Source organism: Bos indicus, chromosome 10 (genome assembly GCF_029378745.1).
Source record: "Bos indicus isolate NIAB-ARS_2022 breed Sahiwal x Tharparkar chromosome 10, NIAB-ARS_B.indTharparkar_mat_pri_1.0, whole genome shotgun sequence".
Classification (NCBI taxonomy): Eukaryota; Metazoa; Chordata; class Mammalia; order Artiodactyla; family Bovidae; genus Bos; species Bos indicus.
Genome location: NC_091769.1, coordinates 4,468,718 through 4,490,844, shown reverse-complemented (window position 1 = coordinate 4,490,844; position 22,127 = coordinate 4,468,718). Strand labels below are relative to the sequence as shown.

Here is a 22,127-nt window from a genome sequence, read left to right as displayed (position 1 = left end):
AATTCATTCAGGTTTATTATTTGGGATGTATGTATGTAGCATTGGAGGGCTGTCATGCCTTGGACCGCCACTTGGTGGCTGGCATGGTATACTGTGGATCCAAACCTGGCGTTCAGACAGAATGGATGACAGGTGGCAGCCAGCAGTTCCTTCACTATTCAGAGACAGTAGCAAACCTTTCCCTCCTTAAGTACATTAGGAAGAAAATTCTCTTATTTTTTCTTCCCTTAACATTTTTCACCAGTTTTGCTACATGGTTTCTTCTGAACCTGAATTATTTTGGCATATGTAAACTACATGTTACTTAGGACATTATGAATCAAATTCTCATTTCTTCTTGAACTCTGAACTCTGGTTTTTGCCCATGAACAATAAATAAAAATGCTTGGAATATAGCTTATGGGCCCATATTTTGAAAACATGGAATTTATATTTATTCTAAATTTTCTGTCTTTTTATAAAAGAATCCCCCTTGAAACTGCCTATTTTGAGAATTACATTAGCAACACTGTGAACATTATCTGAATATTTATTTAAATTAGGCTCACATGGAGTCCCTTTCACAGCTGATCTAATTCTTCCATCTGAATTTAGAATTTTTTAAATAAAAGAACAAGTATAGACTATAATGATTATTTGTTAATTTCACTGATGAAAACTACAAGGCTTTGTTTCCAGATTTCACTTCCACACCAAGATGTTAATTTCTCCATAGGTGAATAAATATGTTTTCTTAAGTGTTCTCAGGATTAACTGGAAAAAGATATTCCTTACTTTTCACAATCCTTACTATAGTTCTCTACCAGCCCCATAATAATGTAGCCTGACTGTAGACAAAAAAAAAGACTCTAACCCAGTGAATCCTGGTGTGTCGTTTGACATTTCAGATCTTCTCTTTATTCTGAGTCAGTAGAGCTACCTGCTAGCCATCTTTAGGATATTTGTATTGTTTTGTATTTGTGTTTGATATAAAAATAAATTTTGAATATTGAAATATTCTGTTTCTTTAGGTTTTGCTCTTTCTAGTCTACACAATAATTTGTTAGAATAAAGAAGTTGGATTTATACTCCATATGGTTAGAGTTGATAGGGTATCTTTTCACTAAATACCAAAGTAATTTATTATAATATGGAAGTTTATAGCATGAATATAGTACCATTTGAAATTTCCAAATGTCTCCTGTTGTATTAAACTGGGCCCTCTTTAACTTAGCCTTGACTACCTGTCGTAGCCCTTGTGAAGCTCAAAAAAGACAAGTGATTTAATTTCCCAGTGATCTCTTTGGCACTTCTTTCTTCAAGAATGTTATATTAGAATCCTGAGGTTTTTCAGGTTGAATGAAATTTTCCACTTTTAATGTTTTGATTGAGTTTACATTATACTTCTGCTTTGTTATTTCTCCTTTTAGAACGAAATGAAATGCTGAGAAATAAAGCTTTCCTCTTCTGACTCGGATCTTTATAATGGGTATCGGAAAGTCTAAAATGGATCCCTGTCATCTTTCTGTGCCTTGGGGTAAAAGCCAGAGTGTGGATACTAGTCAAAGCCATCACATGTCAGATTCCAAGCAATCTGAAGAAATCTCCCTGCATGGTGATGCTGTGTGCAGCAGTACCGCAGAGATGCCAGCAGAGGAGCAGGAGGGAGTGGAGGAGAGGCCAGAAGAGGACACAGAAGAAGAGGTGTTCCTCAAATTTGTGATACTGCACGCTGAAGAAGACACAGGTGAAGCCCTCCGAGTCCAGAGCCTGCTGGAAAACGATTTTGGCATCAAGCCTGGAATCATCTTTGCTGAGATGCCATGTGGCAGACAGCATTTACAGAACTTGGATGATGCTGTCAACGGGTCTGCCTGGACTATCTTACTGTTGACTGAAAACTTCTTAAGGGACACCTGGTGTAAGTTCCAGTTCTATTCGTCCCTCATGAACTCTGTTAACAGGCAGCACAAATACAACTCCGTCATCCCCATGCGGCCCCTGAACAATCCCCTGCCCCGAGAGAGAACTCCCTTTGCTCTACGAACCATCAACGCCCTGGAGGAAGAAAGTCGTGGCTTCCCTACCCAAGTGGAAAGGATTTTTCAGGAGTCTGTGTACAGGATACAGCAAGCTATATGGAAAGAGACCAGAAATACGGTACAAAGGCAATCTGTTGCCTGAGACAGCACACACAACACACGACAGACTCTTGTTTTGTAAAACAAAGGATTTACCTTCACTTGCGAAAACAAGTTCCTAGGAAAAGTTTCAATGAAAGAGAACCTGCCTCTTACAGAAACCTGTGGAGCCCAAGAAAGATAAATTTCTGCAGGACAGTCCGTAGAGTTGTGGTATTTGCTGATGTTTCCATAAACTGGGACTCTTTAGAGTTTCAAGAGCTCTGTTTCCTCTCAGTTTTCCTGGTTCATGATTACTACAAAGGATATTTTAAATTCATCTTCTTATATTGAACTTGACGAAAACTTACAGACATTTTAAAAATGCAATTAATTACCCTTTGATTTTGTTCTCAAAGGACACACAGAAAAAAACGACCTGGAGACATCTGATCAGCCTGCCTTTCGAGGTACCTCTCACAAATGTCGTAATGAAGCACTCCGGGTGTTGTCACCCAGACACGAGGACAGCCAGGCTAGAACGTTGAGAATGTTGAGTGCTGATAAGTGTGAAACCCAGAATAGATGCGGCAGTGGTGGGGCTCCTTAAAAGAATCCAGTCAAATGTCCTTCCCCTTCTGCTGTAGTGTACATATTTGCAGGCAGTTCCCACCACATTTGTTGGTACTGTGGGTAGGGAGTCTGTGCCTGGTGTGGACATGACCCCTGGAGCCAGAAGCTCTCTATGTTGGTCATCGGCTATGACCAGAACTTTGTTTGAAGAGCTTCTGAAAGGTGTGTGTATCCTTGGCCAGATGTTCTCCTTTAAAATCAATAACCTCTCCTTTGCAAGCAGTTAAAAATTCCTGTCTCGCACAGTACTTTATCAAGGAAATATTTCTCAGTAGCCTGAGAGAGAGAGTGTGTGTGTGTGTGTGTGTGTGTGTGTGTGTGTGTATGTATGTTGTAGATTACTTTCAGACTTGAAGTGGAAAATGCATTTTATGGTTTCTTGTCCCACAGTGATAGCGAATCAGAGCCTCCAAACAGACCAGTTCCTTTCTTTCACAGCCCTTCTGCCCCAGCTGAAATTGACAGAGAACTATATCAAGTGCAGACCAGGAATGGGAGAGAGTGAGTCCCGTCCTGCTGTAATGAGACAAGCACCCGATAGGGTGTCAGAGCACCTGGTTCTTTCCAGTCTTTTTCACTGAGGAGGAATGTGACCATGGGCAAGCTACTACCCTCCTTCATCTGTGAAAAGAAAGGATTGGATTGATAAATCTGCACAGGGCATTGTTTCTCTCTCGGAATGTGAACAACTAGGAACCAGGAAAGGGAACAAGCAAACAAATGATAGAATTTTATGATGCAATATATAATTTAATAGATGCAGGAGGCTTCGTATATATGCTCACAATGAAAGGATGTTGTATATGTTTACAGCGTAATTGATTTCTAATGCTACCCATTATGCTCTTACAGTCACAGAAAAATATTACAATGCATGCTTAGATTTTTTTTAATTAAAAAAATTTTTTTTCTAGAGACCTTTGCTGCAGAAACATTCTGCCCTATTTTTCTTTCTCTTTATCCCCACTTCTCCATATCCCCTTGCTAACACTGGGGTTTGCTCACAGCTTTCTGCAGTCCGCCTCTTCACAGTCATGAACCAACATGTTTCATAATCTTGCAAGTAAGTCAGACCTCCCCCGATACTAGTACTTATTAAAGATAAGATTCTTCTCATTGCGTGGTGACTTAAAAGTTCCCTTCTGTCATAGTAGCTGACTACTCACTTTTCTTTTTCAGTTCTAATGATAAGCATTTTTTTGTTGTTGCCATACTGCTTCCTGCATCTCCAGTTTCATATACAAATAAAACATTAACCACTCACCCTTGCCTGCCTGCCTGCCAAAGTTGGAGCAATTGATGCTGGATGGTGTTTTTTAATAAATGTTTTTATTCTTTACCTTGACTAAACTTGATTATTTCCTGTGTCAGTGAAGATTGTAGAAAAGTATTTTAAAAAAAAGGCGTCAATCTGTACTTCTCCACAGATCACCAGGCACAATGTCGTCACTTGATTTGGAGTCAAATACATTTTTTATGATGAAGAAAAATGTTAAGTACTGAGTACCTGGTTATGTTGAAATTAACAATTGTAATAAGGGGTTATCAAAATAACAGGATAAAAAGAGGTAAAGCTGTGGCCTTTTTCATGTGAGTGTGTATACGCATGTACATTCAGACTTACACACAGGGAAATTGGGTAAAATTTTGCCACATGCTGGAGAATATCCATTTTGAGTGTCTATGGGCCTTGTTGCTCACCCTGGAGCCACAGGGGAACCTGAGTTGTGTCTGTGTGTGTCAGGATTCTTTCAGCTGTAAGAGAAAAGAAAAGCCAATGCTGTATGACCTGCACTGTAAGGTAGACTTACTGTCTGACTTAGCAAGAGGTCCCCTTATGTGCCTCAAAGATGTCATTAAAAACCCAGTTCTTAGATACAGTGGAGTATTATGCCACCTTAAAAAGAAATAAAATTCTGATACATGCTATAACATGGAAACTTGAAAGCATAGAGCTACAGGAAGAAAGACACAAAGGGACGAGTATGGTTCCACTTATATGAGGTGCCTAGAGCAGCAAAGTCATAGAGAAAAATAGAGGTGACTAGGGGCCATGGAAAGGGAAAAAACAGGAATCGGGTTTTATGGGTATAAAGTTTTATGTTTGGGATGATGAAGTTCTGGAAATGGACAGTGGTGATGGTTGCCAAACATTGTGAGTGTATTTAATGCCACTGAATTGTATGCTTTAAATGGTAAGTTATATATGCATTTTACTGCAATAATATTTTAAAAACCAGGGTCTTTCCATCATTTTGCTCTGCCATCCTCAGCGTCCCAGCTGAGTTTTCCTTAAGAGTTGTACCATTGCTGCCTATCAGGCACAGACATTGGAGCATCCAGCTGAATCAGACGGTGGGAGTGGTTTCACCCAAGTGAGGAAAAATATTTCATTGCATTGTTGAAAATATAGTTTATACATGGTGATAATAAAAAGTCATCTGACTTCTAATTGGTTTCATTATTATTTAAAAATTTTCTCCACCTGCATCCGGTGGACCCTGCCTGTCACCTCCTCCTGCCACCACACTGCTGTGGAGTCAGACTGCCTGGGGTTTTGTTTGTTTACTGTGTATCTTTTAAGTTAATTTCTTTATTTTGGCTGTGCTGGGTCTTCATTGTCCTACACAGGCTTTCTATAGTTGCAGAGAGCAGGGGCTACTGCCTTAGTCACTGTGTGGGCTTCTCAGTGCAGGGCTTCTCTTGCAGAGCACGGGCAGTGGACACACGGGCTTCAGCGACTGCTCTGTGAGGGCTGAGCACTTGCTGCATGTGGGCTCCAGAGGACAGGCTCGGCAGTTGTACATGGGCTCAGCTGCCCTGCAGCATGCAGGATCTTCCTGGACTAGGGATTGAACCGGTGTCCCCTGCATTGCAAAGTGGATTCTTAGCCACTGAACCACCAATGTTTACTGTGTATCTTTATTCTCAGTTCTATGGTATTTGAGTATTTACATTGTCATCTTTACAGATACCTTTTACAAATACTGAGTATAATTCCCTGTGCTATATATAACAGGTCCTTGTGGATTATCTGATTTATGTAGAGTGTGTATTTGTTTATCCCAACCTCCTAGTTCTCTCCCCCATTCCACTTTCCTATTTCAAAACAGACCATGTTTGTTTTCTGTGTCTAGTGAGGTTTTTTTGGAAATGAGTTCACTTGCATTTATTTTTCCAGGCCAGAATACTGGAGTGGGTAGCCCTTGCCTTCTCCAGGGGAGTCTTTGCAACCCAGGGATCACACCCAGGTCTCCTGCATTGCAGGTAGATTCTTTACCAACTGAGCCACCAGGGAAGCCCTTAGATTCCACAGATAAGCAATATTATATGATATTTATCTTTGTCTGGCTTACTTCATTTAGTATGGTAATATCTAGGCCCATTCGTGTTCTTACAAATGGTATTTTGTCGTTCTTTTTAATGGCTAATATTCCATTGTATAAATGTACCACAACTTCTTTATCTGTTCATCTGTCAATGGACATCTAGGTTGCTTCCACGTCTTGGCTATTGTAAATAGTGCTGCAGTGAACTCTGGGGTTGAATCAGACCTATGTCCTCTACAAATTGTGACCTTCCTGGGTCTTGCTGTTCTCATCCAAAAATGAAGACGGTAATGCCTCCCTGGTAGGGTTATTTTGGGGGTTAAATTAAATAATACATGTGAGGTTCTCAAGTAGTGAGCAATGTATGACTTACCATACCACTTCTGTCCTACTGGAACTATTGTGGCCTATACACATTTACTTTGTAACATGGGAAGGGGCAGAGGGCAAATATAATCACCCACAACCTTGTTCTTAGAACCCTTGCAACTTGTAAGGAATAGGTTTTAAACAAAGAGGAAGCAAGATGCTGAGCCTTATTTCCATGTGCAGTTCTGTTCCCTTCCAGGCTCTGATCCTTGAGAAGCCTGTCCTAATCAGCCGATGCGTAGATTACGGGTGTGGGTGTGGAGGAGGCTGGGGGCAGGGCCCATGACTAACAACGAGGTTGGACCATAGACTGGGAAAGTGGGAATGTGGAGTCTTGACGTGCCAGCTCTGAAGCCAGTTCAGGGGAATGGCCCTGAAGGGGAGGCCTTCAGTTGTGTGTTGTTGCTCCTCAGGCTCAGAAGAGGTAGGTAAATGTTGCATATATTTGCATTGGAGCAGGGTAACCCCTTTAACTCAGCCGTCTTCTAGAGCTCAGGATTGGCTGAATCATTTTGCCTAGCCTGGGAATACAGGCTGCTTGAAGCTGCTTAGACTGTTTCCCCTGAGAGGAGTGCTCATCTGCTATTCAGCTTCCCTGACTGGATTTTTGCCCTGAGTTCAGGGTTGCTTGCTGAACTTAATCTTCCAGTGCAGGTCAGGGCTGTTTTCCGCTTCAGTCCCAGGTCCTTCACTTCTGCAGATCCCAAATTTAAAGCCTCAGTGGAGCCTTGGTGTGGGCCCAAACCTCCTGCCAGGGCCTCAGGCCTCCTGGTGTAAGGATGGAGAGAGATAGTTACAGAGACAACTTCCCTGGGTCCTCTCATCCCGTGCACTCATTTCTAAACCCCTGGCCTGTGTGGCTAGTGAGGTGAGCGTTAGCGTGTCTGCCCGAGGTGTCAGCCCTGAGTCTGGGCCTTTCCCCCTCATCACAGTCTTAGGTTCCTGGTCTCCTGTCATCTGATGGGCTGTCACTGAACACGACTGTGCCCTCTGTACTCGGGGGAAGGTCTGAAGGGGAGGAGGAAAGTTCAGCGAGCTGCCAAGCACCTGAAAAAGCAAAGCCGTAAAAATGAATATCGACATCTTTAAAGCAGTGACCAAAAGGAGTGAATACAGGAGAACCAGTGATTTTGTCCATGGAACTGATGTTTCTCAGGAGATTCCAAGGATGAAAACAATATTCTTATGTAAATTTGTATTCCAAGTCATATTTGGCAACCGGCATTGTCAATTAACACATTAAGTATGAGTTGGAGTAAACAATACTTGGAAGTGCCATTAATTAATACCTTAAGAGTGTAAAAATGACTCAATGAAAAGCTAAGTTAACCTGTGGAGAAAAATAAAAGACTCTGGTTCCCCCTCCTCTTTGCCAGTGTCCCAGCTTCCACATGGTTTACTCCATCTTCTGCCCTGGTTCACACCTCCCTCCCTTTCTGGCAGGAGTGAGAATAGTCCTGGGGGAAAAGAGCTCCTTTATTTGGTAGATCATTGCCTCCCGTCTCTCCAAATAGTCAGTTCTGAGTCATTTTACTCTGAGGTGAATAAATAGGAATGCTTTTTTTTTTTTTTTAAACAACAAAAACCTGCCTTTAAGCAGTTTCGTAATCTAATTGAAAATATTCCTTCCAGCCTTCCAGTTACCTCCTCCAAAAAACAGGTTTCAAACAAGGAAGTCCCTACAAACGAGCTTCTCCCAGGGGATTTCCGCGGTTACATTGAGACACATTACCAACTTTACAGTTGTTTTAAGTATATTTATAAATAAAAACACTGTCACACAAATCTAGAGTTATGTTGGGGTGATAGTTGTACAATTTTGCAACTATACTAAAAACTTGAATTGTACACCTTAAATGGGTAAATGTTATGATATATAAAATATAGCTCAATAAAGAATGAGCAAATGAAACCCCATAAGCGGCAATAACAAAATTCTATGATGACTTGGAATACTATTTGGCAGTCGATAATGTTGTAAGTGCGCATATCTTGCAAACTGAGCAATCCCTCTTCTATATTTGTACCCTAGAGAAGTTCCCACGAGTACCCAAAGATGCACATATGAGAAAGATGTCTCTTGTAATATTCTTTGAATAGTAAAAAATATATACATATTGGAAATAATCTAAATGTCCCTCAGTAGAACACAGAAATATGTGATGGGAGGTTCATACAGTTGAATACTATCAGATCAGATCAGATCAGATCAAATCAGTTGCTCAGTCATGTCCGACTCTGCGACCCCATGAATCACAGCACGCCAGGCCTCCCTGTCCATCACCAAATCCCGGAGTTCACCCAGACTCATGTCCATCGAGTCAGTGATGCCATCCAGCCATCTCATCCTCTGTCGTCCCCTTCTCCTCCTGCCCCCAATCCCTCCCAGCGTCAGAGTCTTTTCCAATGAGTCAACTCTTCACATGAGGCAGCCAAAGTACTGGAGTTTCAGCTTTAGCATCATTCCTTGCAAAGAAATCCCAGGGCTGATCTTCAGAATGGACTGGTTGGATCTCCTTGCAGTCCAAGGGACTCTGAAGAGTCTTCTCCAACACCACAGTTCAAAAGCATCAATTCTTCGGTGCTCAGCCTTCTTCACAGTCCAACTCTCACATCCATACATGACCACAGGAGAAACCATAGCCTTGACTAGACAGACCTTTGTTGGCAAAGCACATTTAAAATAGAGCTACAAATATCAACATAGATACCTCCCAAAAACCTAATGTTGAGGAGGGTACAGTAAACTGTAGAATAATATGGATAGTCTGATACAGTATGAGATGACACTAAATTTAATGGGGTTACACATGGATGATGGTTATTTTATTTTCCATGGCCTTGTGTGTGTTTGAATTAGTTGATAATCATTTTTTAAGTTAGCATATACTTACAGTCATGTTAAATGCTAGAGAATTTCCTTCCACATGCAAAGATTTGAGGAATGAAGAAAGGGGAAGACTATACAGGGAAATCAGTGAAATCAATCATATGGCGGTACTAGTAGGTTTCATTTTTTATCACCTACTGTGTCAGACCCTTCATTATCTCCAGTGGTCCCCTGTTTCTAAATGGTTGGTCTGATTGTGTCCAGTACAAGTTCTGGGAAACTGAAGCTGAAGACGTAAGTCATTAGCCAAGATCAGGGGCTGGTAGTTAACGGAGTCTTGGGACTATCACACTGTCTGGCTCCAAGTCTTGGTCATTTTTAGGCTCCATAATGTGACTTCTTAATGGTTCTGTCTGTTTTCTCAAGGTGGAGAATCTTAGGAGAGGTAGTTAGTACAAAGAGAAAATCATGACAGTTTCTAAGTAAAAACAAGAAATGACATGGTGAACCGGCCCTATTTTTAGTCTTCTTTGCCTGGTATGAGTAACTCCTGACTGGGAGTCAGGGAATCCGTGTCCCAACTCCACTGTGCTGCTGTCTAGCTCATGTTTCCAGTCTTCAGTCTTTAGGATGGAAATTTTGTCCTGAGGTTTGTTTTAGACTTTGGTTTTGCTTTGATTTGTTTGCGTTCTTTGCTTGTGCTAGATGTTATATCGGAGAAAGCAATGGCACCCCACTCCAGCACTCTTGCCTGGAAAATCCCATGGACAGAGGAGCCTGGTAGGCTGCAGTCCATGGGGTTGCTAGGAGTCGGACACGACTGAGTGACTTCACTTTCACTTTTCACTTTCATGCATTGGAGAAGGAAATGGCAACCCACTCCAGTGTTCTTGCCTGGAGAATCCCAGGGATGGGGAGCCTGGTGGGCTGCTGTCTATGGGGTTGCACAGAGTCGGACACGACTGAAGCGACTCAGCAGCAGCAGCAGCAGCAGCAGCAGATGTTATATATGTTAAATGAAATGCTGCTTTGATTTAGAGGGAAGAAAGAAAATGAGAGGGACTTCCCAGGCACTCCAGTGGTTAGGACTCTGTACTTCCACTGCAAGGGGCACAGGTTTGATTTCTGGTCAGTGAAGTAAGATCCTGCAAACCTTGCTATGTGGCCAATAAAAAATAAATAAATTTCCAAAAAGAAAAAAGAGAGGGACCCTATAAGTGGGAATCACATTTGTTTAAGGAAAATTAGTGTCGCAAAGCTCTTGGACACATGTAGTTATGTTTTTGTGTGTGTGTCTTTAGAACAAAAAGGTGGTTCAGCAATGTATGAAACACTGACTAAAGGAGACAAATAGAGGACATTCACATACGCGTTTCATAAAGGTCTAGTTCTAACAAATTATTTTTGCAATGCTTAGACCATACTATAAAAGTGAAAATCGTGAAGTCATGTCAGACTCTTTTCAACCCCATGGACTAATTCCCCCTGCCAGAATACTGGAATGGGTAGCTGTTCCCTTCTCCAGGAGATCTTCCCAATCCAGGGATCAAACCCAGGTCTCCCATATCGCAGGCAGATTCTTCACCATCTGAGCCACCAGGAAAATCCAAGAATCCTGGAGTGGGTAGCCTATCCCTTCTCCAGCAGATCCTCCAGACCTAGAAAAATTATTAATACCATGAAACAGAATGCCACACTTTTGATGAGATAGTGGCCTATAGAGACAAATTGGTGGTGTTCAGTTACTAAGTTGTGTCTGACTGTCTGCACCGTGAACTATAGCAGGCTCCACTCTGCTTAACTATCTCCCAGAGTTTGCTCAAATTCATGTCCATTGAGTCTAACCATCTCATCCTCTGTCGTCCCCTTCTCCTTCTGCCCTCAATCTTTCCCAGCATCAGGGTCTTTTCCAGTGGGTCAGCTCTTCTCATCAGGTAGCCAAAGTATTGGAGTTTCAGCTTCAACATCAGACCTTCCAATGAACATCCAGGACTGATCTCCTTTGGGATGGACTGCTTGGATCTCCTTGCAGTCCAAGAGTCTTCTCCAACACCACAGTTCAAAAGCATCAATTCTGTGGCACTCAGCTTTCTTTATAGTCTAACTCTCCCATCCATACATGACTACTGGAAAAACCATAGCCTTGACCAGACAGACCTTTGTCAGCAAAGTAATGTCTCTACTTTTTAATATGCTGTCTAGGTTGGTCATAACTTTCCTTCCAAGGAGTAAGCATCTTAATTTCATGGCTGCAATCACCATCTGCAGTGATTTTGGACACTGACAGAAGCAGAAGATATTAAGAAGAGGTGGCAAGAATACACAGAACTGTACAAAAAAGATCTTCATGATCCAGATAATCACGATGGTGTGATCACTCACCTAGAGCCAGACATCCTGGAATGTGAAGTCAAGTGGGCCTTAGGAAGCATCACTACAAACAAAGCTAGTGGAGGTGATGGAATTCCAGTTGAGCTATTTCAAATCCTCAAAGATGATGCTGTGAAAGTGCTGTACTCTATATGTCAGCAAATTTGGAAAACTCAGCAGTGGCCACAGGACTGGAAAAGGTCAGTTTTCATTCCAATCCCAAAGAAAGGCAATCCCAAAGAATGTTCAAACTACCGCACAATTGCACTCATCTCACACAGTAGCAAAGTAATGCTCAAAATTCTCCAAGCCAGGCTTCAACAGTATGTGAACTATGAACTTCCTGATGTTCAAGCTGGATTTAGAAAAGGCAGAGGAACCAGAGATCAAATTGCCAACATCTGCTGGATCATGGAAAAAGCAAGAGAATTTCAGAAAAACATCTATTTCTGCTTTATTGACTATGCCAAAGCCTTTGACTGTGTGGATCACAATAAACTGTGGAAAATTCTGAAAGAGATGGGAATACCAGACCACCAGAGCTGCCTCTTGAAAAGCCTGTATGCAGGTCAGGAAGCAATAGTTAGAACTGGACATGGAACAACAGACTGGTTCCAAATAGGAAAAGGAGTACATCAAGGCTGTATATTGTCACCCTGCTTATTTAACTTATATGCAGAGTACATCATGAGAAACGCTGGGCTGGAAGAAGCATAAGCTGGAATCAAGATTGCCGGGAGAAATATCAATAACCTCAGATATGCAGATGACACCACCCTTATGGCAGAAAATGGCAACCCACTCCAGTACTCTTGCCTAGAAAATCCCATGGACAGAGGAGCATGATGTCCATGGGGTCACAAAGAGTCGGACACAACTGAGTGACTTCACTTTTACTTTTTCACTTTATGGCAGAAAGTAAAGAACTAAAGAGCCTCTTGATGAAAGTGAAAGAGGAGAGTGAAAACGTTGGCTTAAAGTTCAACAGTGAGAAAAGTAAGATCTATTCCTATCACTTCATGGCAAACAGATGGGGAAACAGTGACAGACTTTATTTTTTGGGGCTCCAAAATCACTGCAGATGATGACTGCAGCCATATAATTAAAAGACTACATCTTAGATTTGTTGTAATGAATGGGTTAAATACAGGTAAAGTGCTTCAGAGAGGAGGATAACACTTTCATCCTGACTTAGCCCACTATTCATGGCTGATGGATAAGCTATTCAGTAAGCGCATAGATCCAGATCTTGACTGTTGTGTTTTTTCCCTTCCAGACCATATGGGTTCACTTTCCTTTGTAAGGAACAATCCATCTGCCACTTAAACAAGAACAGATGTATTGCTTTCAACTTAAAAAAAGACATCTGTAAAGAGGAACTCCATCTTTATGGGCCTCATCTCCTTGCCTCCTCCAGCCCTGCCTTGATGGTTGTCAGACATCCAGTCACTAGAGTGGAGCCAAGGGAGAGAACTCAGAGGCAGTGCTCTAAAGGGGATGTGACATAAGAACCAGTAGTTAATGACCTTGGGAACTCCATTACTTTCTTTCACTGTGTCTTACGTAGCTAGAGAACAGGAAGCTTCCCAGCCATTCATTCATTGGTCAGTCTCGGTGTGCATTGCAGTAGCTTTTTCATTTCTCTCTTCAAGCAAGGAGATGAAAGTGAGGGCAGTTTGAGGCCTGATTGTGGCAATTTGAGCCATTGGGGAAGTTCTGGGATTGGTTAGTGTTCTGCGACATGGTTAGTGTGACAGTCGCTCAGTCATGTCTGACTCTTTGAGACCCCATGACTGTAGCCCACCAGGCTCCTCTGCCCATGGGATTCTTTAGGAAAGAATACTGGAGTGGGTTGCCTTGCCCTTCTCCAGGAGATCTTCCCAATCCAGGGGTCAACTCAGGTCTCCTGCATTGCAGGTGGATTCTTTACTGTCTGAGCTATCAGGGAAGCCCTAATGTATAATATAAACATAATTAACACTGCTTTATATTATATGTGAAGCCCTATGGTTGGTATGGGGACTAGATAATTCAGACTGCCTGACAGTTGAGGGCTTTGGGGAAAAATAGGTCGTGATTACTGACCTTTTGCTAAAATATTTCCTTTATTTTTCTTGGGACTAACTCATTAGGACCCAAGCTGTTTTCTGTGATTATAACAACCTACTCAACTTTAGAAATTTAATGTAGTTCTATTTAATTTTTAGGATAGTATGTTCAAATGCTTAACAATTCAGAAGTTTCTATGAAGCAGTCCAGTTTCCATTTTCAAAGTCAATTAATATTACCAGCTCATTTGTGTTCTCTTCCAGAGATACTTGATACATATGCAATCAATAACACATGTGCATATGTAAATGATTTTATGTCTATCTATCCATACCCAGTAATCAATCTATCTCAGCAGTCATCCCATCTCAATACATGGGGAGCTTTCTCCTTTTGTTCTTCTTTTTGACTGTCTTAATATTTCATTGCTTCAGTGTATCATTTATTTTAACCAGGCCCTGTTGATGGACTTTTAGGTTGTTTTCAATCTTTGCATTACAATGCTCCTATAATGAACAAACTTCTATGTATATGAAATTTTGTACAAGTGTGAATGACTATATCAGTAAGGTAAAAGAGTAGTAGACTTGCTGGGTTAATAAACATACGCATATGGACTTTGGTAGATTTTGTACTGTTAAAGTGCTCTTCACAAAGGTAGCATCAATTTATACTACCACTGTTTTCCCAGACTCTGCTAAGAAAATGTCACTAAATGCATTCATCTTTGCCAATCTAATAAGTAAAAAATAACATCTCAAAAAAAATAATATCCAGGTATAAATTGCCATTTTTCAAAAAGTGAGGATGAACATCTTTTCATAGGTCTAAGACAGAGGATGAGATGGTTGGATTGCATCACCAACTCAAATGACATGAATTTGGGTAAACTTTGGGAGTTGGTGATGGATAGCGAGGCCTGGCGTGCTGCAGTCCTTGGGGTCACAAAGAGTAGGACATGACCGAGTGACTGAACTGAACTGAATTGAAGAGCCGGGGGTATTCCCTTTTCTGTGGACTATCTGTGTACACCTTTTGCTCAAATTTCTATTGAGTTATTGGTCTTTTCACATGGATTTAATAGGAGATCTTCATGTGTGGGATAAATTAGCCATTGTCTGTGACTTAAGCTGCAAATATTTTTCTGAATGTTGGTTTTATTTTGCTTTTTTCCATGGATATATTTTTTATTTGAAAATAATAGAATTTATCATTATCTTTTATCTGGTCTTTTTTTTCTTTTTTTATGCTTAGGACGGATTCCTAAGATGTAAAGATTATTAAAGATTATACTCTGGTTTCTTCTAATACTTCTGTGGTTTTGTTGTTTACATTATAATCTTTGACCACTACAGAATTTATTTTGGTGTAAAGTATAAGATGTTGGTGTAATTACCTTTTTTTCTAGCTGCTCTAGCACCATTTTGTGATAATCTGTCTTTCCCCAATAGTTTTAAATTCACCTTTATCATATATTAAGTGTTCATGTGTGTATTTTGGGTCTGCTCCTGGACTTCATATTATTTCCTATTAAGCTGTGACTCTGTTCATGCATACTTATAATACTTTTTTATGGTAATATTTTGTGTTTTATTTTACATATATGACGTTGTATACAACATTCTGTAACTTACTTTTTTCATTCAATATTTTGTTTTCACAGATAGCTAGTGGGAACCTGCTGTATAGCACAGGGAGCTCAGCTTAGAGTTCTGTGGTGACCTAGATGGGGGTGATGGCAGGAGGGAAGTCCAAGAGGGAGGGAATATATGCATGCATATAGCTGATTCACTTTGTTGTACAGCAGAAATTAACACACAATTGTAAAGCAACTATACCCCAACGAGGAAAAATACATGGTTTCAAGATCTATTCACGTTGACCCATGTAAACCTAGTTCATTGATTTTTGACTGGTGAACAGTATTCTTCACTGTATAAGCATACTTAAATGTACAATACTGTATGTATCAAATGCATTAGTTGATGCAAATTTGCACAGTTGAGTTTCTGGCTGATAGGGAATCTTTGTAGTGCTTGCCTATACTCAGGGAACAGACAGCATTTCTAGGTGAGTATAATGAGAAAAAATTGTCAGTTTGTCCTTCCCACCATCCATATCTGACATGATAGCAAAGTGTCCAGTCACTTAATGGGTCAAGTTAAATACCTCCTGAATCTGACATCACAGTAAGTGGCACAGAGGAAACTTGGTCTAGGCTAAGACTCCTAAAGAGGTAACCGAAAGGATTGCCATCTCTCTTTGAGAAAGAACACACAGAGGAATAAAGAAAGAAGCACGCCCACTCTGACTAGAATGAAGATTTAACACAAAATAATTCTTCTCTGAACAGTAATGTCAGGAAATTGCATTCTCATTTCTGAGCTTCTAGAAATGGATCAGGAAGTTTCTACAGTATTTTAAAAGATTTTGAAATTGACCTGGGATGGAAGAAGATAGCAAAGTCTGCTTCTGTAGCCATTATCCTCTGCCTCCTTGAACTTGAAGCACCTAAATGCTCATTAGCTAGTGTCTTAACTTGGTGGGAAGGAGAAATCAGAAAGAGAAGAAAGAAGCCTCCTTGTGGGAGAACTGGGTGTCATTATCCAAGATCTTGTCTCAAGTCGATGAAGGCCAGCTGCAGTGTGTCCTCCTGGGACCCAGACACTGGGCCGGATCTGGCCAACTGTCCACATTCTCTGACATCCAAGTTGAACTGCTGTAATGTTTCCAAGGTGAGCTGCCGTTCTTCAGCTTCCAGCAAAAGTTGCATCAAAGAAGTGGCTAAATGCTTGCAAGCTGACATACATGCAGTCTGGACCACCTTTCCGGGAAGGTGTGTGAATACAGCAAAGGTGCTATGTAGAAAGGCAGTGAGGTCTACTAGGTAATCACTTGCTTTGCTGCCCAAATCTCCTGTCATCCAGTCATAGCAACCAGCTGTAGAAACTGGTCAATTTCCTGGTTTAAGTTGGTATAAATCTCTTCTTCAGCTGCATGTCTGGCAACCTTACAAGTCACGGTGCCATACAGCTTGGTAGCATGAACTATCCCTGGAAGCACATTAGTGATATTGGTTATAAATTCTTCCAAGTACTTACAGGATTTCTCCAGGTGTGTTGTATTGATAATAATCTGGACAAGCTCAGTAAGTCCAATATTCTGCCTTTTAATGACATTCTGCAGAGAGTTGCTTAGAGTCCTAGTCAGCAACAGGTCTATAGATTTGCGAATCACGTCATCAACTTCAGCTGAGCTCAGATGAAGTTCTGAAAACTTCAGACAGGTGTAGATAAATTCTTTAATTTGGCTGTACGCTTTTGGCACAAATTCAAAAAATGGAAACTTTTGGAAATGGTTGCTTTTCCAGCTCTGTATCTTGGAATGGGAATTGTCCTACCATCTTTTTATACATCTCAGGACTGTAGTTGTCAGAATCAAGTATGTTTCTGAAAATACTCGACCACTTCTTCAGCAAAGTTTAACTAGTCTCTGATTTCTGGCAGCATGTCAAAAAACTGATTTACAGGAAAACCATACACCTGAAGTGTCAACAAAAAGCATAGTGAGGTTCTTAAAATCTAACATGAGGTTTGGATCAGAGCAGTAAGACGAGTGAGTATGGAGTGCTGCAATGGTTTTTGAAAGTGCCATTTCCCACAGTTCACCAATGTGGGCTCTATTTACTAAGTCTTGCATTGTATGTAAAATGTGATCTTCACAAAAGAAAAAAAAAGCCGACAATTTGATTAAAATATTTCCTGTAGCCATCTAAAGTTTTATGCATGTTAGACAGAGGCTGGAGCACCAAACAAGCCTGTTTTCGCCTCTGTTTTCCGTAGTAGTTCTCAAATGTTTCCCAAGCCCAGGACACAATATGTGTAGACATTGAGAAACAGGAGAGAAATCAACCATATCTTGGGTCCCTTCATCATCTTCCTCATCTTCAACATCCAGAATTCCTGAATCCTGTTCAGACTTGGGGCTAGTGCTTTCTATCTCTGTATCCAAAAATTGTATATGCTTCTTTCTTAGATTTTTCTGTTCTGGGTTGTTTCAAGATATTATCCAGGTTTCTTTTTTGTTGAGCTTGCTTCATGGCAGTCTCTCCAATTTTGTCTGAATGTTGTGAATACTCTCCAGAAAGTCTTTGAGATCAAACATAGACACATTCTTAAGTTTCTTCTTGAAGCTTGGGGATATTGTCTACCCTCACCTTGCAGAATCGATAGTGGCTTACTTGAGGCAGACAGGTATGTTCTACCTATATTCCAGAGTTTTCAGTTCAGGATAACGCCTTTTAGTTTTCATCTGGTCCCTCAGTTTGCTATACATCTCCAGGACTAGAAGACACAAAATTAATTTATCAACAGTGGCAGAAATATTTCTGTGTTGTAGTTGAAACTGCTTCAGCTCTTCCATTGCTATTACCAGTTCCTTTCCCTCATGTTGTAGTTTTCTATTCATATCTGTCACTTGATGTTTGAGTTCCTGGGCTTCTCCTCTCACTTTCAGCAGTTCTACTATAGAGTCCACAAAGCCCTAATAAATGAAAGTTGCACAATTTCTCGGTCATGATTGCAGATGTGAGTTTCAAGCTTCTCCATGAATGGTCCATGTTCTTTACCATCATCAACAGACCTGAGTGTGGGCTGGATGTGGGCCATGCGGGTGCTCTGGATCTCTCTCTCTCTCTCTTTTTTTTTTTTTTTGGCTTCACAGTGGTTTAACATGAACAGAGTTGAATATGACATTGTCTGACAGAAGAATGAACATTTTGCTGAATAAAAGCCCCGAGTCAGGATATATACACAGCAAAAATGGGGCCTCAAGGCTCTCAGCACTTGTACACAATGAAAGAAGGAATCTTTAAAAACAAATAGTCAATAACAGATACAGATGAAAAAGGCAGCAACACCACCAACAATGGAAAGGTGGGAAAGGGAGCAGAGCTTCTCTCTAGGGGCTGCTTAGGCCCTGAAGCCAGAGAGCTGGTATGTCTCAGGGAACGTCAACATTTAGATGGACATAAACCCCATATTAAAATTCAATCCTTAATCTCTCTGTTCAGGGTCTTGTCAGAATCAGTAATCCTTTTCCCCAAGACTATATAAAGAAGTCCAATCCTTCCATGATAGGAAGTCTAATAAGCAAAGAGCCCCCACTTTTGACCTGACACCAGAGTTAACCTGCTCCCATCCCACAACTTGGGATAGACTTCGGGCCCCAGCAATCCAATGACCACCTCCCAGAGAGAAGCCCAGGAAAGCTGCCAGCCTCAAGAAGCTGCTTCAGACTCTAAGATTTAGCAAATCTATACCCAGCTGCTAACCCTAGCTCAGCATCTGGGGAGAACGCTGGGCTTCCATGGGAAACAAGTACTGCTGCTAAGTCGCTTCAGTTGTGTCCGACTCTGTGCGACCCCATAGATGGCAGCCCACCAGGCTCCACCGTCCCTGGGATTCTCCAGGCAAGAACACTGGAGTGGGTTGCCATTTCCTTCTCCAATGCATGAAAGTGAAAAGTGAAAGTGAAGTCACTCAGTCGTGCCCGACTCCCAGCCATCCCATGGACTGCAGCCCACCAGGCTCCTCCGTCCATGGGATTTTCCAGGCAAGAGTGCTGGAGTGGGGTGCCATTGCCTTCTCCCGGAAAGAAGTACAGGCAGTCCAATAACCCTGTGACCAAGCTGGGGAGGGCAGTGACACATCTTGCCCCTAAGCCTCATTCAACAGCTCAAAGTGCTTAGGAGAAGTCAGACTGTGGTTTGTTCATGTGTTTCTACCTTGTGGCAGCACTAAATAGTATGGGGGAGGGGAGGGAGAATGGAAGGAAGAGAGTAGTGATGTTCTTCCCTACCACTGGGAGGTACCTAGAAAATGATCCACTCCCACACTTCAAGGAGTTAATCTGGCAGTAGTGAGTTTCCCCCTCAAGGTGGCCCTCAAGCCACCAAACCTGCAGAGCTAACCCGTAAAAGTAGCAAGGGCTTGGGGAGTGAGAGCTGCTGGCGCAGCCCATACTGACTCATCTGCTGGTGAGCAAGAAAGAGGCAGCCAGAGTGGAGAGCCACAAAGGAGGGGCTAGGCAACAGGATCTCCCTGACTTTCCTGTGGCTTTCTTCTGATTCTGAAGCTGCCATGATGATGGGCTCAAAACACCCACACACCTTGCTCCATACAACAGACTGCTTGCTGCTGCTGTGTCGCTTCAGTCTTGTCCAACTCTGTGTGACCCCATGGACTGCAGCCTATCAGGCTTCTCCATCCATGGGATTCTCCAGGCAAGAACACTGGAGTGGGTTGCCATTTCCTTCTCCAATGCATGAAAGTGGAAAGTGAAAGTGAAGTCACTCAGTCGTGTCCGACTCTTCGTGACCCCATGGACTGAAGCCTACCAGGCTCCTCCATCCATGGGATTTTCCAGGCAACAGTACTGGAGTGGGGTGCCATTGCCTTCTCCCAACAGACTGCTTAGACTCTAGAATTACTGCCATGAAAAGCAACAAGGGAGAAAGTATAGCAAAAGAATTGGCCTAGAGAAAATGAGAGCTTCAGAGGTATCTTCCACCTTTCCCAAAACAAAAAGGTCATGCAGGTAGGAAAGGCAGGGTCTTTCCCTGCTCAGCATTCCTGGTTAAACCTGAGTAAGAAAAGACTCCTGGACTTGCAGTATCAATATGTATCCAAGTGCCCACCAGCACAAGACCCCCCACCCCCAGGTTAGCCTTCTGGTATGGGTAAATGCCCAAGAAATTGCCTTCCAGTCCAGTAACCCCATCCACTCCCCAACCCCAAGCAGAGGGCATCTGCCTGTGGTTTCCCACGTCCCCTCAGAGAAGAGGATCCTAGTAGAGTGCCCACGGTATAGTCAGGTACCAAGGGACACAACACCAGACAGTCTATTAGACCAGGGGATGGGCAGACGACTTCGGATCAGAGAGAGAGAGAGGCTTCGTGCAAAAACCAATGTCAGTTCAGCAGGAAAGCAGAGGGCAAGTGGTGAGAGGGGCTCCTACTGGCGCACCTTCCCGGGGATGTAGTTCCTGTCAGTTGCCTCCTCCTGCAGGAACATGTGTAGGCAGCATTCTGAGCCAGTGGGTGCCCAGCAGTTTTGTTAATAAACTATTGCAGGCCCTGCCTCCTTTCTTCAATAAAGGTCTCCTCAAAGATCCCTTCGTCTCCTCGGATAGGGTGCTGCCGCTTCAAGGCTTTCCCAGGGAGTGGTGGTACTACAATCTTGCTATCTCGCTGCAGCTCATTTTTTAGCCACTCAAAGTCACTGTAGCGTCGTCGTACAAGGGACTGCTTCAGTTTGAAGGAATGCTTCAGTTCGTCCGCATGCGAACCTCACAGGCGGTGAGGCGCGCGGCCCAGGCCCACCGTCTGTGGACTAAACATGGAGGTCTCCAGGAAGTTACTCGGAGGCCCGTAAGCGTCAGGCAGGTCCTCCTGCGGCTTCGAGTAAAGGCCCGGAGCGTTAGCTGCTGCCGTGTCTGACATCTTTCCGAAGGAGAGAACGGGAAAGGGGAAGGGGGCGGGGGACAGAGGCCGAAGGCAGGAGCCTGCTCTGGAACTCCTGAAGAACCCGTTTGAGCTCCGCCACCTTACCCCGCTCCACAGACTGGGGGAGCCCCACACCGCGTCCCCTCCTGCTGCGCTCGGCTTTCACTCCCTCAGTCTCCTCTCTCCCTCCAGGCTCCAGAGGCTCCTCAGCCTCCGGCCACCTGCAGGACGACTTTCATGCGGTTTTAATTATTGTCACCTTATAATATGCTTTAATATCTAAACAGGCTAGTCATCCTTTTCACTCTTTAAGAATTTTCTTTTCCTATACTATCAAATTTCATATGAATATGAAATACTAATTAACATATTGTTATTAAAATATGTACATATTACTTCAAAAATCCTTTTGTTACTTTTATTAGGACTGCCTTACAGTATGGCTTAGTTTACAAAGATTTGATATCTTTCTTTGCACTATTGCTGGTTTACAATGGTTGCCGGTGCTGCTGCTGCTAAGTCGCTTCAGTCGTGTCCGACTCTGTGCGACCCCATAGACGGCAGCCCACCAGGCTCAGGCTCCTCCGTCCATGGGATTTTCCAGGCAAGAGTACTGGAGTGGGGTGCCACTTAGTTTCTTACATATATATAGACAATATATATGTATTCAGATACATATATATATATTCCTTTTCAGATTCTTTTCCATTGAGAGTTTCCGGTTAATAGGTACACACTACTACTATATATAAGATGGATAAGCAACAAGGACTACTGTATAGCAGGGGATATTATATTTAATATCTTAATAATAACTTACTATCTTAATAATAACCTATGAGATAGTATATTTAATATCTTAATATATTATATAATTGTAATTATATGATAAACATAATTACTATAATACTAATTAATTATAGTATAATTATAATATAGTACA

General features: G+C 42.1%; 1 protein-coding gene and 2 pseudogenes across 3 annotated transcripts in view; 1 reads left to right on the top strand and 2 right to left on the bottom strand.

Annotated features, from left to right (window-relative positions):
- Nucleotides 1-4,071, top strand: part of TICAM2 (TIR domain containing adaptor molecule 2) — a 44,260-nt gene extending 40,189 nt beyond the window's left edge. For 2 of the 3 annotated variants that reach the window (XM_070796832.1, XM_070796831.1), the window contains exon 2: nucleotides 1,410-4,071. In XM_070796832.1, the coding sequence (XP_070652933.1) occupies nucleotides 1,465-2,163 (699 nt within the window). In that variant the 5' untranslated portion in view covers nucleotides 1,410-1,464 and the 3' untranslated portion in view covers nucleotides 2,164-4,071. The remainder of the gene's footprint in view (nucleotides 1-1,409) is intronic. The other variant, XM_070796833.1, reaches the window with a different exon arrangement.
- A 12,055-nt stretch (nucleotides 4,072-16,126) lies between these two features.
- On the bottom strand, nucleotides 16,127-19,053 carry LOC109564617 (exocyst complex component 6B pseudogene; annotated as a pseudogene).
- Nucleotides 19,054-19,346: 293 nt separating this feature from the next.
- LOC109564618 (sorting nexin-12-like) lies at nucleotides 19,347-21,203 on the bottom strand (annotated as a pseudogene).
- Between the last annotated feature and the right edge of the window lie 924 nt (nucleotides 21,204-22,127).